At 47.0% G+C, this 15,960-nt stretch overlaps 1 protein-coding gene across 1 annotated transcript in view; it reads right to left on the minus strand.

The window, feature by feature from the left end:
* The window catches only part of LOC105906080 (histone-lysine N-methyltransferase SMYD3-like), a 37,152-nt gene extending 21,592 nt beyond the window's left edge, over positions 1 to 15,560 (minus strand). Inside the window, exon 1 of the mRNA XM_031580256.2 lies at positions 15,208 to 15,560. Within this exon, the coding sequence (XP_031436116.1) occupies positions 15,208 to 15,395 (188 nt within the window). The 5' untranslated portion in view covers positions 15,396 to 15,560. The remainder of the gene's footprint in view (positions 1 to 15,207) is intronic.
* Between the last annotated feature and the right edge of the window lie 400 nt (positions 15,561 to 15,960).

The following is a 15,960-nucleotide window of genomic DNA, read 5'->3' on the forward strand; positions in this document are numbered from 1 at the left end:
ATCATGTTCGGCACGCGCTGCCATCCACAAGGACGGGATCGGCAGGTGTAAATTTAGCGTAAGACCTCCTCACAAACCCGTAGATTCACTCGTGTGTAAACACTGCCCTCCAGTGGCCAAATCCAGAATGACCACAGCCACACATCCAGCCAACCCAGTGATGATGGAGAGCCTGTGATACCGGGGGGGGCTGCCCAGATAACCACTGAGTTAGGAGCCTGTTATGAATGATCTAACAAAACAACAACGGATTTCACATTTTAATGAGGGGGCGGGTCAGAGCTTATTTCCTGTCCCCCGCCCCCCTCCCCCTCCCCCTCCCCCTCCCCCTCCCTACGCTTTCTCTCTGGCCCTTTTCACACGGCTGAGGCTGAGGCTGAGGCTGACCATGATGGCCATCATTGAGACATCAGAGGAGCAGCAGCTAGGCAGCACAGCACACAGCCTTTGATCTGCCTGCATCTCTGTGGACGACTCACGACTGAGTCCGTTCAGGGCTTTTGATTTGCACCAAAGACACGCTCTTCCTCTGAGTGAGGGCAGGATGCTGAGATAAAGCCTCTCCTCTCCTCTCAGCCTCTCCTCTCCTCCGCCTCTACTCTCAACCTCTCCTTTCAACCTTAGCTTCTCCTCTCAGCCTCTCTCCTCTCCTCCTCTCCTCTCTGCCTCTACTCTCAGCCTCTCCTCTCTGCCTCTACTCTCAGCCTCTACACTCTGCCTCTCCTCTCTGCCTCTCCTCTCTGCCTGTCCTCTCAGCCTCAGCCTCTCCTCTCCTCTCCTCCTCTACTCTCCTCTCCTCCTCTACTCTCTGCCTCTACTCTCCTCCTCCTCCTCCTCCTCTCCTCTCCTCCTCTCCTCCTCCTCCTCTACTCTCAGCCTCAGCCTCTCCTCTCAGCCTCTCCTCTCCTCCTCCTCCTCTACTCTCCTCCTCTCCTCTCCTCCTCTACTCTCTGCCTCTACTCTCAGCCTCTCCTCTCAGCCTCTACTCTCAGCCTCTACTCTCAGCCTCTCCTCTCTGCCTCCTCCTCTCCTCTCAGCCTCTCCTCTCTTCTCAGCCTCTCCTCTCAGCCTCTACTCTCCTCCTCTCCTCTCCTCCTCCTCTCCTCCTCCTCCTCTACTCTCCTCCTCTCTGCCTCCTCCTCTCCTCTCAGCCTCTCCTCTCCTCTCTGCCTCTACTCTCTGCCTCTACTCTCTGCCTCTCCTCTCTGCCTGTCCTCTCTGCCTCCTCCTCTCCTCTCTGCCTCTCCTCTCAGCCTCTCTGCCTCTTGGTATTCCCCCACTGCTCCTCCACTGTCTGCTCAGCAAGCTATAATTAGATAAGCTGGAGAGAAATCAGCATCCTGTATCAAATGGGAGTATTCTCCTGTGTGTGTGTGCTTGCGTGCGTGCGTGTGTGTGTGTGTGTGTGTGTGTGTTTCTTGTCTGCTGAGCTCAGGGCTTATGAAGTAGGAGTTTGTTTTACGCACGGCTGTGTCTCTACTGGCAATTACCAACTCCCTCCTCCACAAGTTCTTCCCCACACTCACTACCTCACACACACACACACCCTCTCACACACACACACACTCTCTCACACACACACACACTCTCTCTCCTATAGTGGGTGTGTCTCTCCTAGTGTGTGTGTGTCTCCTGGTGTGTGTGTGTGTGTGTCTCTCCGGGTGTGTGTGTGTCTCCTAGTGTGTCTGTGTCTCCTGGTGTGTGTGTGTGTGTGTGTGTCTCCTGGTGTGTGTGTGTACATGTGTGTGTGCGTGTGTGTGTGTCTCCTGGTGTGTGTGTGTGTACATGTGTGTGTGTGTCCTGTGTGTGTGTGTGTGTGTGTGTGTGTGTCCTGATGTGTGTGTGATCTGTGCACACACCTCTGCTCCAGTCCCACATCACAGAGGGCTACAGAGGAGGAACTGGGGCTCCATTACACACAACTACAGCACCAGCTGTCTCACACACACACACACACACACACACACACACACACACACACACACACACACACACACACACACACACACACACACACACACCTGGTGTTCCACCCGTTCACATTAACATGAACATTAACAGACAGAGGCACAAACACCCACACATCCACGCACAGCATGCACACACCAACACACACATCTGCTGTCCCACCCACCAACACACTTACAGGCAGGCACCCACACTCGCAGACGCCCACACACACACACACACACACACACACACACACACACACTCGCAGGCACAAAGAGGGCAGGACAGAAGTGCAGGCCTGATTTGTAACTCAACTGTGGATCTATATGACACACCGCCATGAGACGGATGACTAAACACAGCAGTCACACACACACACACACACACACACAGGTGCCTCCTGACTCTAAGCACCCTGTGTGTGTGTGTGTAGGCAGCTGGTCCACTTCTCCGCATGTTGCCATCGGATACAGTAGAAGCGGTTCAGGAGGTCAAACGAGTGCACTTTTTGCGAGCCCTTCCTGTAGAGGGGGATCACATTAGCCAGGGGTCACAGATTAAAGCAGGTAATAAACCCCATCGGTTTGATGGTGTGTGTGGGTGTGTGTGTGTGTGTGTGTGTGTGTGTGTGTGTGTGTCTCTGCCAGGACCGCACCCAGAGAGGGGGAGGCATGATGATCGCCTCTAATCCTGGAAATGAGAAATCTACTCAGGCAAAACAGCACCCGCTCCGAAAGAGGGGGAGGGAGGGATGGAGAGAGAAAGAGAGAGAAGGAGAGAGTAAGAAAGAAAATAAGAGAAGGACAGAGGGAGAAAGCAAGGAAAGAAAAAAGATGGAGAGAACGGAAAAAAAAAGAAAGAAAGAGGCAAGGGAAGAGAGGGAGAGAGAGAGAGAAAGGGAAAGGGAGAGAGTAAGAAAGAAAAAAGATGGAGAGAACGGAAAAAAAAGAAAGAAAGAGGCAAGGGAAGAGAGGGAGAGAGAGAAAGGGAGAGAGAAAGGGAGAGAGAAAAGGAGAGAGAATAAGTAAATCTTACTAATAAACTGAGTGCTGTGAGCCGCTGGTGGCCCTTCATGTATACTCTTCCTGCGCCCACACACACACACCCACACACACACACCCCCCCCCCACACACACACACACACACACACACAAACACACACACACACACACACACACACACACAACCCCGTCAAGAGGCTTCAGCTCCTATTTGCATTAAACAGCATAATGTGTATTTTCAGTCTATTGTGACAATGTGACTTAAATGGGAGATGGGAGATGGATGGAGAAGCATATTTAATTTTCAGGCCGATTTTCATTGATTTCTTTCTGAATCAGCGTTTCAGTGTGTGCACACATCCGTGGAGCCACCTCCGCACCGTGACCTTTCAGCAGCCCAAAAAAATCATTACGGTCACATCGAGACGGTTTAATTGTATTTGTCACATCGCAGCGGGGGGGGGGGAAATGATTTGGTGCAGGACGGCTGTCTGTTGAGCCCGCTGATTAAATGATGAACACATACTGAAAAGGTTAAGTCACACACGCACCACACTTAAACCAATTTAACCCGAAACACTCCCCACATCACAGATAAAAGCTACTGTGGTATGGAAATGTACTCACTGTTGGTCCCTAATAACTCAACCAGCATGTTGCTATGCTTTTCTATTACAGGAAACAGCCAGGTGTATCAAAATATGAAAATAATATGTGGCTATAGGCTACAAAACCTCAGCACCTATTTGTCAGTAAACACTACAGCTGCAACGATTAGTCGACGTAATCGACTACGTCGATTATGAAAAATTGTCGACGATGATTTTTAATGTCGACGAGTCATAAAATATATAATTTTTTTTTTTTTTTTTGGCAGACGCTTGCAGAGCTACCGGTAATTTTCATTCGGCATTGCAATGCACTATAGGAAGTGCGAAATAGTGCATCTTTAACTAATAATAATTGACCATCATTGAGAAAAATGGAACAGAATCTGCAAATAGCCTAGCATACAAATCATTCACCGTTTTCATTGCCCTCCGTTCTCGTACCTTCATGTGCTGCATATCAGAAATGGCCGACTGAAAAGCGAATTATTCTGAGACGGCTCATGTTACCATGGAAACAATAAACAAAGCTAGCTTTAGTAGCTGCTGCATATGAGATATGGCTAACAGAAAAGTTGTCATTTTTCTCAATGATGGTCAATTATTAGTAGTTAAAGAAGCACTATTCCAGTATTTCAAAGAGAATGAGCTGTGGGAGCACAAGAACAGTGAGTGTCTAGCAGCAATTATCATAGACATATATGATATATCTATAACTTATAGTAAGGTTTAAGCTTACATGTTGGAAAACAGAACGTCTCATGGAGGATGCTTGCTAACACTATTTCATTTATGTTAAGTGCAATGTAGTAAATCAGTGAATTATCAGAGTAGCCTGTATTTTCGTTTGTTCTGAATAGTTAACCTCCTCCACTTAGCATTCTTCAAACAAAAGATTGTGGAAAAAATATATATTTCATAAGTTGAATTTGAATGTCACTTGCAGCCCAGTTATTCTTGCGTTATTTTGCACTTGCAGAGGCTTGATTGCTAAATTGAGTTACTTTTAAAACTTTATTTGCACTTTCTCTTTACTTTTAAAAGCATATTTGCACTTTAATTTGTATTACTATTTAATTTATGTATTATGATTACATTTGTTACTCAAATACATTTGAAATTCAAATTCCAACATTTTGAGTCGTTATTTTAATTTGCTATGGGAAATAATCATTAGATTAGTCGATTAATCGAAAAATTAGTCGATAGATTAATCGATTACCAAAATAATCGTTAGTTGCAGCCACTGTGCCACTGTGTCCACCCATCTCCAGTGGTTCCTCACCACACGGAGGCCTCCATGTTCAACACACCAGGCTTAATAACACGGAGAGCAGAATTAGTTTCTTTCCTTTCCTCGTCAATTTGCTGGAAGCAATCAAAACCGTGCGCCAATTAGCAGCTGGTAAGATGAGATCTGAACGACGGCGAGGCCGAAGTCACTGATTGGCTCCCTCTCCTGCCGTCCATGTGGGCAGAGACATAAACAACTCTGCTCGACTACAGTCCTGCCAATGAGCAGAGATACAGCAACTTCGACATGTTTTTACCAGGATGTCAAAAGAAGATCGTTTCTTCTCATGTACCAGGTCTTATTACACACTCCCTCCTCTCACCAAGTCTCTCTCTCTCTCTCTCTCTCTCCCCCTATTCTCTCTCTCCATCTTCCTTTGTATTATCTCTCTCTCTCTCTCTCTCTCTCTCTCTCTCCTCTCTCTCTCTCTCTCTCTCTCTCTCTCTCTCTCTCTCTCTCTCTCTCTCTCTCTCTCTCTCTCTCTCTCTCTCTCTCTCTCTCTCTCTCTCTCTCTCTCTCTCTCTCTCTCTCTCTCTCTCTCTCTCTCCCTATTCTCTCTCCATCTTCCTTTGTATTCCGTGTCGGAAACAAAAGGTTATCCTAAGTCTTGGATCCAGCCTGCTGCAGAGGTCACGGCGTTCAAAGAGAAGTGTGTTATAGCACGGAGATAAACTCAGGGGTCAAAGGGTCAACATAAGGAGGTCTGAGGAACAGCTCCTCTCCTGACCTTTGACCTTAAGACGACCCCAATTATTTACCCTTTGGTTCCTGAGGGCGAATAACGTGAGTAATAGAGATGTATCTGGATGTGTGTGTGTGTGTGTGTGTGTGTGTGTGTGTGTGTGTGGGTGTGTGGGTGTGGGTGTGTGGGTGTGTGTGTGTGTGTTCTCTGAACAAATCTAATAACATTGAGTAATAGAGATGTATCTGGATGTAAGTGTGTGTGTGTGTGTGTGTGTGTTCCCTGAACAAATCTAATAGCATTGAGTAATAGAGATGTATCTGGAAGTAAGTGTGTGTGTGTGTGTGTGTGTGTGTGTGTGTGTGTGTGTGTGTGTGTGTTCCCTGAACAAATCTAATAACATTGAGTAATAGAGATGTATCTGGACGTCTCCTCAACTCTCTGCCCCTCTGTAAGGTCGACACAAGAGCCATCGCTAAGAAGTGTAGCAGCTCTCACCTGCTAGAGCAAGGAGCAGCATACAGATGGAAACGTATATATCTGTGCCGTTAGTCGATTTAGATTAAAAACACTAAATGAACAACTGATACATTATTGTAAGGTAGCAAAATGCAAAAATGAATGTAAGTCTTACAGCTCTCAGCACACCCTTCCATGGATGTACCTTATCACAGTCAGCTGCCTTACACCGCCCTGCAGAGGATTCTGTGTTCTGGGAGGGTCTCAGTGTTGTTCATATCTAGAGTGAGTCCTCTGACTTTTAAACACCTACAACATGACATCACCAAACACTCACTGATCCCCTTCAAACACCATTACAACATCATGACATCACCAAACACTCACTGATCCCCTTCAAACACCTACAACATGACATCACCAAACACTCACTGATCCCCTTTAAACACCATTACAACACCATGACATCACCAAACAGCTCCTCTGCTTCCCTTCCAAAACTGCTCAAATGCATCACGCCTTGCTGGATCCAGGATTCTACATTAAAATACAGGAGCAAGCAAGCATGTCTTTTGGGGAGCATTTTACCCATATCTCTCTCGTTCTCTCTCTCTCTCCCTCTCTCCCTCTCTTTCTCTCCCTCCCTCCCTCCCTCCCTCCTCTCTCTCTCTCTCCCTCCTCTCTCTCTCTCCCTCTCTCTCCCCCCCATCTCCCTCCTCTCTCTCTCTCCCTCTCTTTCTCTCCCTCCTCTCCCTCTCCCCCAGCTTGCTTTTGTATTCATCACGACTAATGGAATGTGAGGCACGTTTTTTTTCTTTTCTTTTCTTTTTTCTTTCTGTAATCCGTACATTTATTTTTATATTTCTCCACGTGTTTATTTGAATAATTTGCCTGTGATCTGTGCAGAGCACATCTTTGCATAATGCTGTTGTTGAGGGGAGGCAGGCAGGTGGTGCAGAGGTGCAGATTAAAATAAGAACAAATCACTGACAATCACTGCGCACGCGGTGCAGAAAACAGGCAGAGAAAACCCAACAACCACCGCTAATATAACACAGAAGATGTACACAGCCAACATGGAGAAAACCCTAACAACCACCGCTAACACAACACAGAAGGAGATGTGCACAGCCAACATGGAGAAAACCCAACAACCACCGCTAATACAACACAGAAGATATGCACAGCCAACATGGAGAAACCCTAACAACCACCGCTAATACAACACAGAAGATGTGCACAGCCAACATGGAGAAAACCTAACAACCACCGCTAATACAACACGGAAGATGTGCACAGCCAACATGGAGAAAACCCAACAACCACCGCTAATACAACACAGACGATGTGCACAGCCAACATGGAGAAAACCTAACAACCACCGCTAATACAACACAGAACATGTGCACAGCCAACATGGAGAAACCCTAACAACCACCGCTAATACAACACAGAAGATCTGCACAGCCAACATGGAGAAAACCTAACAACCACCGCTAATACAACACGGAAGATGTGCACAGCCAACATGGAGAAAACCTAACAACCACCGCTAATACAACACAGAAGAAGATGTGCACAGCCAGCATGGAGCAGCACAGACATGAGCAGCTGATACACAGATATGGGCTTATAGAGAAGCACAGGGATGATGAACACAGATAATAGGGGTTATGGGAAGACTGGCGCTCTACTGTTTTAAGTCGAGGCGTTTCCAAAGAAGCTCTCGGCTACTTTAGCCTCAGTATGAACAGCAGAGCTTTGAAGCCTGTGGTGACTGAGGGCCTCTTTCATCCATCTGACCATTACACACACACACACACACACACACACACACACACACACACACACACACACACACACACACACACAGTGAGACTGGTGGCACATCAAAGATGACATCAGATGGAGATTACTGTCCGTCATTTCATCATGCCTCCCCAGTGAACTTCTCAGAGAATTAACCGCTTTGGGTTTTTGTTCAGATCAAAGGCCACAATTTGTGTGTGTAGGCATGCATGCATATCTGTGTGTGTGTGTGTGTGTGTGTGTGTGTGTGTGTGTGTGATGTGTGTGTGTGTGTGTGTGTGTGTGTTATGTGTACTACATCTACATGTATGTCTTAACATGCAACTCCAGGCCGACACGTCCACATCATTTGATCTCCAAATCAATACTTCCTCTCCAGAGCCTCACACACACACACACACACACACACAGAGACACACACATGCTAACATACACAGACACACACTCTCACACACACCCCTCTCCTGCTTTCTCACCCTCACAGCTGTCAGACAGCATGCTGTTTTCAGACATGCACTGCAACCAAGAGATTACTTGGAGGAGCTGTATGTGAGCTGAGAACACAAATGCCTGAATGAGTTGGACATGAGTTGGACATTAAAAACTTTACTCTGCCAGCTTCCTAGTACAAAGTCTGTTATGTCCAAATGGATCCCATGTGTGAATAGAGCAGGTCATTGTCTGGAGAATCCACAGTGAGCGAGTTGGCATGTTGATGACACCCCTTGCCTTAAGGCTGTCTTCACTAACATGTTGCTGAAATAAATAACATATACTTGCAGTCACAGATTTTTAGCTACCAAGACCTACCACACCTGGCTACACCTGGCACACCTTGCTACCTAGCACAACCACCTAGCTGCCTAGCGACAACTAACTAGCTAGCTAGCTAAACTGAACAGCAACACGTTCTGATGAATTTGAATGTACAAGAGAAAAGGTAGTCGTTAGCTAGGTTGCTAGCAAGCTAGTGGTTCATATTTAGGCCAGCAAGAAAAGTTTCACAATTGCAAACTTGCTATTGGTGGTCAACTATTTTGTCAGTCATAAAAAAATCTAATCTAACTAATGTCTACTTGTTTAGTCCCAAACCCAGCAACCAAAAGCCTGGAACGCCTAAGTGACCAATGGCAAGCCAGGAGCGCCTATAAGTGACCAGTGGCAGGAGCGACTACAAGTGACCAATGGCAAGCCAGGATCACCTATAAGTGACCAATGGCAAGCCAAGAACACGTGACCAGTGGCAAGGGTTTGTCTGTCTCCTGTGTACGTTTAAACCAAACCAGTTTTGAGCCGGTGAGAACGAGGACAATCTCTTGTTGTGTACTTGCATGTGTGATTCTGACTCTCTGGATATGGTCCGGAGTTCAAATGAGAAAACGGCTTGAAGGCTGGGCTAATTGTTTGTTTGTTTATGTGTTTGTGTGTTTATTGACCTGGTGGCCGTGAGGCCTTGGGCCGGAGCTGGGCGGCGCCCCTGAACCCGGGCCCTTGATGTGGGTCCACTGGTGATTTGGCCTCATTAGGAATAAACCGGGGCACCAACTGGAGGCTGGGGGGGGGGGGGGGGGATTTTCCGTGGCTTTGATGTCAGGCCCATTTCCTGCTCTGCTCAGTGACGCCCCCTGGAGGTGACTCAGGCCAAACAAACAGAGCGCATGATGAGACCCTGCAGTACTACACAACCACTTCCTCCTTCCATAACCCGGTGTGTGTGTGTGTGTGTGTGTGTGTGTGTGTGTGTGTGTGTGTGATCTTCAGGCAAACCCTTCCCAAATCCAGTGTGTATGTGTGTGATCCTCAGCCTTGAGTGATCATTCTGCCAAATGTGCTTCTTACGCCTCATCTCTAAATAACAGACAACTACAAATCTGACTGTTTCTGAAAGGAAGAGGATGCAGACAGCATGGGTTATCATCAGTCTATAGTTTTCTCACAACCAGTCAAAGCTGCACAAACTAACCCTTTCCACAGTGACGAGCTGGAAACACAGGCGAGGTATCTTATGCTCAGAGTACCTACTTTCTTCTTTCTTTTCATTGCTTCAGCAGCACTCAAGAATGTGAGATGTGAAGTCAACCACAACACCAGAGATGATGACACTCACACTCGCACACACACACTCTCTCTCTCTCACTCACTCACTCACTTACTCACACACTCACAGACACACATACACACACACTCTCTCTCTCACTCACTCACTCACACATTGTCTGCATTCTAAAGAGTAACTTCAACAATAACAGCCTGATGATAACAGTCATTATGCTCGTTTTCAAAGTTCATTATTTATTTTTGGGGTCTACTAAAATAGATTTCCGTGCTTCAATGTTCTAAAAACATCCCTACACACCCTCTGTCTGAAACGCTCTGTTAGAGCACCTGTGTCTTTCAGCCCCCCCCCCCCCCCCCCCCCATGAGCCCAGTGTGCTCTGATTGGTCAGCTACAGGCGGGCAACAAGGATTACGAGATGACATCATCCCGAAACAAAGGAAAAGGGCCAGAATTCCAACGAGGCGTTTCAGGCGGCGGAGAGAAGTGGTTTCTGTTGACAGAGTTCCTTCCTCTGGCGTGAGCTTTGGCTTTTGGAACTTTGCATAACCGTTTAAATGCACAAAAAGCTATATAACACGCTAAAGGAACGTGGAGAACCAGAAAAGCAAACTAGGTCCTCTTTAAGATCTATTTGCTTTATCCAGCCAAGACTATTACTGCTAATTAGGATGCATAAGGGCTGCATTTCAACCTGTTGGATCTGAGGGTGCTGTGGTGTCCTCATTAGTCGGAGATTAACCCCAGGAGAGTTGGGGAAACTGAACGAACACACACACTCACACTCACACTCACACTCACACTCACACTCACACTCACACTCACACTCACACTCACACTCACACTCACACTCACACTCACACACTCACACTCACACTCACACACACACACACACACACACACACACTGAAGCGTCTGCAACACCATCGTCTGCTGTGAGTACTGCACCAGACATGAACATTAACCAAACTTCAAACGACCAAACCATTTATGATCAAATTACAGACTCAGAGGGGGTTTAATGAAAACAAGTTCTGATCGTAATACCTTTAGGCTCCAATTCCATGCAGTCGTCGAGTCGTCATGATGTGAACGAGGGCCATATCACCAACCCTCATGTTTTCTCAAACGTCCGTAGAGCACTAAAGTATCTCTGGTTATCCTCAATGACTTCAGCCATCTCAGAGGAACCGTATTATCAAGTGCAATACACAAGAGAAGCCTGACAAACTTGTTAAGAATATAATAGTCCATTATTCAAGGCTGTGTTATCTGAGGGCATCTGCACTATCTGGGACTACTGTGGAATTATAATAGAGAACTGCACACACAGCCTCTAAGAGACTGAACCCTGGGCTGGACACGGCTGGGCTGAACACGGCTGGGCTGAACACGGCTGGGCTACATCTGATAGAGACCTGGTCCTGAGTGACTGAACACGGCTGGGCTGGACCCTGGGCTGGGCTGAACACGGCTGGGCGGAACACGGCTGGGCTGGGCCACCTGATAGAGACCTGGCCCTGCACATTACTATGCAGTGCCACAGTCGCTTTCGCCTCACACAGATGCATCTACACAGGCCCAATGCTGGTGGAGATCCCCATTAAAGCCCAGTACACTAATCTTCAGTGCCACTGGGAGATCCCCATTAAAGCCCAGTACACTAATCTTCAGTGCCACTGGGAGATCCCCATTAAAGCCCCAGTACACTAATCTTCAGTGCCACTGGGAGATCCCCATTAAAGCCCAGTCCACTAATCTTCAGTGCCACTGGGAGATCCCCATTAAAGCCCAGTACACTAATCTTCAGTGCCACTGGGAGATCCCCATTAAAGCCCAGTACACTAATCTTCAGTGCCACTGGGAGATCCCCATTAAAGCCCAGTCCACTAATCTTCAGTGCCACTGGGAGATCCCCATTAAAGCCCAGTCCACTAATCTTCAGTGCCACTGGGAGATCCCCATTAAAGCCCAGTACACTAATCTTCAGTGCCACTGGGAGATCCCCATTAAAGCCCAGTACACTAATCTTCAGTGGAGATCCCCATTAAAGCCCAGTACACTAATCTTCAGTGGAGATCCCCATTAAAGCCCAGTACACTAATCTTCAGTGCCACTGGGAGATCCCCATTAAAGCCCAGTACACTAATCTTCAGTGGAGATCCCCATTAAAGCCCAGTACACTAATCTTCAGTGCCACTGGGAGCCTCCTGGGTCACAAACACAAACATCGCATCGCATTACACACCACATTACAAACAAACATCGCCTTACACGTCACGTCACATTACAAACAAACATTGCATTACAAACAAATACCGCCGGCTTACACGTCACATTACAAACAAACACCGCCTTACATGTCACGTCATATTACACACAAACACCGCCTTACACGTCACGTCACATTACAAACAAACATCTCTCAAGGGGCATCATTTCTGCTCTCAGTTACGGTCACAAAAAGCACCAGACAAAACCCACATCTGCGTACATAATTACAGCCGTGTTCTGCAAGTCCACCAAAAAGCCTAACTAAAGACTGGTTCACCGCAGGCCTTTGGCTACGGTATTTGGTTTGTTCTGAGCAACACCACAAACCACAGGCCAGTCAATGACTTCCATGCCCAGGCCTGCCTGCCTGCTCTTCCAAACATTAGCCTGCTGAGAGAAGCGTGTTTTGACGGTCTCCGCTGTGAGATATTCCTGGCCTGTCTCCTCTTTCAGCTGCACCCTGTTGACAAACCCCATTCATTACTCTAGCAGGCAGGGCCTTCAGGAGATTTAGCAAACTGTCAGCGGGGAATCAGGCGGTGGAGCGCGGAGCGTGGGGCGGCGAACAGTGGCGAACAGTGCATCTGCTGAGGCTGTCGGTGTTATTGTGAGAGCGCCCCACGCGCCACACAACGCATCATTCAGCATTCACTTCCCACTCACTATCTCACACACACACACACACACACACTCACTCACACACACAGAGGAAGAATTAGGCTCCACAAGATTCCTTCACTGAGAGGAAATTGAATATTAGATGTGCCGACACCAACAGCAGCAGGGCATAAAAATAGGCAGAGGCAGGCAATTTGTCATTCAAAATGGCCTCTGTGCCAGCGCCTTCACTCTTTCTTTTTTGATGATGAAAGTTTTTCATATTTCAAGCTCGCAAACTTTCCTATGTCGGGATCTTATTATAAGCCATCCCTTCACCGGAACAGCTTTCTGACGGGAATGTTCCACGATTTACATGTACGAGAGACCGCCATCATTTACATACAAGAGACCAGCATCATTTTTGTTCCAGAGAATGATGGCCACCCTGCAGGCAGAGCTGTAAAATGAAGAGGCCGGTCTACTCCGTCTGGCTCCGTCTGTCTACCCCTCCCCGCTCACTTTAGAGTTTATAGTCTGGAACTTGCCGTTCGCAAGATGAATCCATGGACACACCAATCAGCGACACGGGGTTACTAGGTGTTGCTAGGTGCAATGCCGTTGAAATAAATCGTTTGCTTGAAATGCAGTTACAACAATGGCTGGAGCTAGATGAAGCGATACAAACAGCTCCACCACACAAGAAGCACTTTAGGTCTGAGCTGCCAGACAGACCGGGGTTTGGACTGCAGGAGCCCCAACTGGCCTCTAATTGAGCTGTTGTGTCACATGACATAAAAACCACCCAGCACTTCTCCTTCTCCTTCTACTTCAAAAGATGTCCAGTGCAGGCCACTGAACAGCACATAGATTAACGCCATAAAACACACACCACGGAAACCCCTTCACTGACGTGAGCACAGGGCTTAATGACTCGTATATATGGGCAGGCCACACACCACTGGCAGCAGTGGCCCACGTGCATCATAGCTGCCTGTAGAAGGGCCCGGTGGTACCACATGTCCTCTTGCCTGTAGAGGGCCCGGTGGTACCACATGTCCTCTTGCCTGTAGAAGGGCCCGGTGGTACCACATGTCCTCCTGCTAGACCAGAACACCAGGTGTGGACCCCGAGAGTCATTACATCAGCACACACCCGTCTAAAGAGAACAAGGGACCACACGCAGGCCGCCATCACTCGGCCGCCATCAAACGCAGACATTAGAGGATGTCCATCGCACATGTTTGCCTTCTGAGAGGGATACGGTCCCATGTCCCCTACAGCAGAAATAAGCCATAATTGAACCGCACAGTTTTACACTTAACAGTGTAGGCTACTGAGTAGCACAATGTGCCCACAGCTATAACAAGCTGATCTGCCACAGAGGCATAGGTGACATCATGCTAGCTAACTAGCTACAGCGGTGAGGTGATGAAGGCTAACTAGCTACCGCGCCAAAACTAATAGGCCTCCTAGAGGTGATGAAGGCTTGGCATTCCTCATATTACCGCCTAATTGCCTTGCTCAGTGAGTTGTAGCATATGTTGTCATGCATGGGTAAACTGAGTTCGCTGTGAAGAAGCGATGAGTCCTAATTCTCATGTCCCGCTGCCTGACAGTCAGTAGGGTGAACACAGACATAGGGCCCGGAGACCGCAAAGGAGAACACACAGAACCACACACAGAACCACACACAGAAACCACACACAGAACCACACACAGAACCACACACAGAAACCACAGCGGCAGCACATTCAGAGGGATCCGTCATCAGCCAACAGCAGACCATTTAGGAACATTTCAAAGGTGTTTCTAGATATTCCAGCAGAGCTAGCATTTGTAGAGAGACTGACCCTTAAAATCAGACTAGGAAAATAAAGTCAGATGGTGCCAGACTAGGCTATATCAGCAGTAGGTATTTCACATAATCTACACAGTTAGGCATATTGCCAATTTAAGACAGCAGAAATGATACATCTTAGTGGATTACTGTGCTCTTCCGTGTCATAACAACATAGCAATGCGTTATCATTATTTAGTATTTGGAAAAGAACGGCACCCTGTCTAATGCACCCAAAAGCTTGAGGTTATGCCTTGCATTACGTCTATGTAGCTACAAAATAGAGCAATTGCACCCTCTAGTGGTGAAAGTAGTCAGGCTTAAGTGTAACTCAAGCGTGCGTATCCATCTCAGTATCTACTGAGGTTGTCCGTATTTCCTTTCTTAGCAGTGACGGATAACAAATCTGTATTCTATACTTAACCTTTATTTGTTGCATTATATCAGTGACTAACTTAGATGCCCTATCATGTTATTATTTCTTACTGTTGCAAAAGGCTAGGGAGGCCATGTAAATATTTCTCGAGACAAAGACAAACTGTAGAAACCGGCGTACCAGAGGTAATCTATGGGTGTAAGGTGTGCGAGGTTCGTGTCTGCTGCATTCGGACGTTTTGTATTAATCAACATAGCCTACCTTGATACAGTTGTGTTAAAACAGTTGTGGCATGCAGTAGCCAGGCGTTTCTTTGAAATGCAGCACGCTAAGGGACTGGCTTTGAACAGAAGTTCGCCAGCCCTTACTTTGTGCACAGCCCGTAAACCATTCCCTTTACCTGGACAGGCAAAGCGTTCAATTTTAAGCGCCATATCATGTGCTAACATTCAAAACTTCCACGCTTAGCAAGAGCTTTGACAGCATGAGACCTACAGCGTTCTCTCTGATTCAAGAACACCAGAGATGAACTTGATAGCGCATACTACTTCAGAACAAGATGAACATTTCTTTCAATGTGCAATATGTATTAATAAAAAAATCACGAAACATTCCAAATGAAATATTACGATGATCGTGTACAACTTCATTAAGAAATTAAGATTTGACTAGTACTCGATGCTTTATGCGCATATATATTGCAGCTCAGATAAAAGAAGAACTGTGGTGACGCAAAAAAGGCCACGCCTACAAAGTGTGGTAGCAAAGATTTTAAAGCAGCAATACGGAGTTTTGTTGCAAAACTAGTAAGCTAACTACCTCAAAGGCATGCAAAAACCTTGCAAACACCACCAACAGCCCAGCTGACACTGATAGAAGCTTGCCAACACACTAACTGGTGTCTTTTGGCAGTATAGCTGGCAATGCCATGCGTGTGAAAGCTTTTCTTCCATTTTTGCAGGGTGTTCCAGCCCGGTCCACAGAACTACATAGGGCACATCCTGGATGACTAGT

Source organism: Clupea harengus, chromosome 14 (assembly GCF_900700415.2).
Source record: "Clupea harengus chromosome 14, Ch_v2.0.2, whole genome shotgun sequence".
NCBI lineage: Eukaryota > Metazoa > Chordata > Actinopteri > Clupeiformes > Clupeidae > Clupea > Clupea harengus.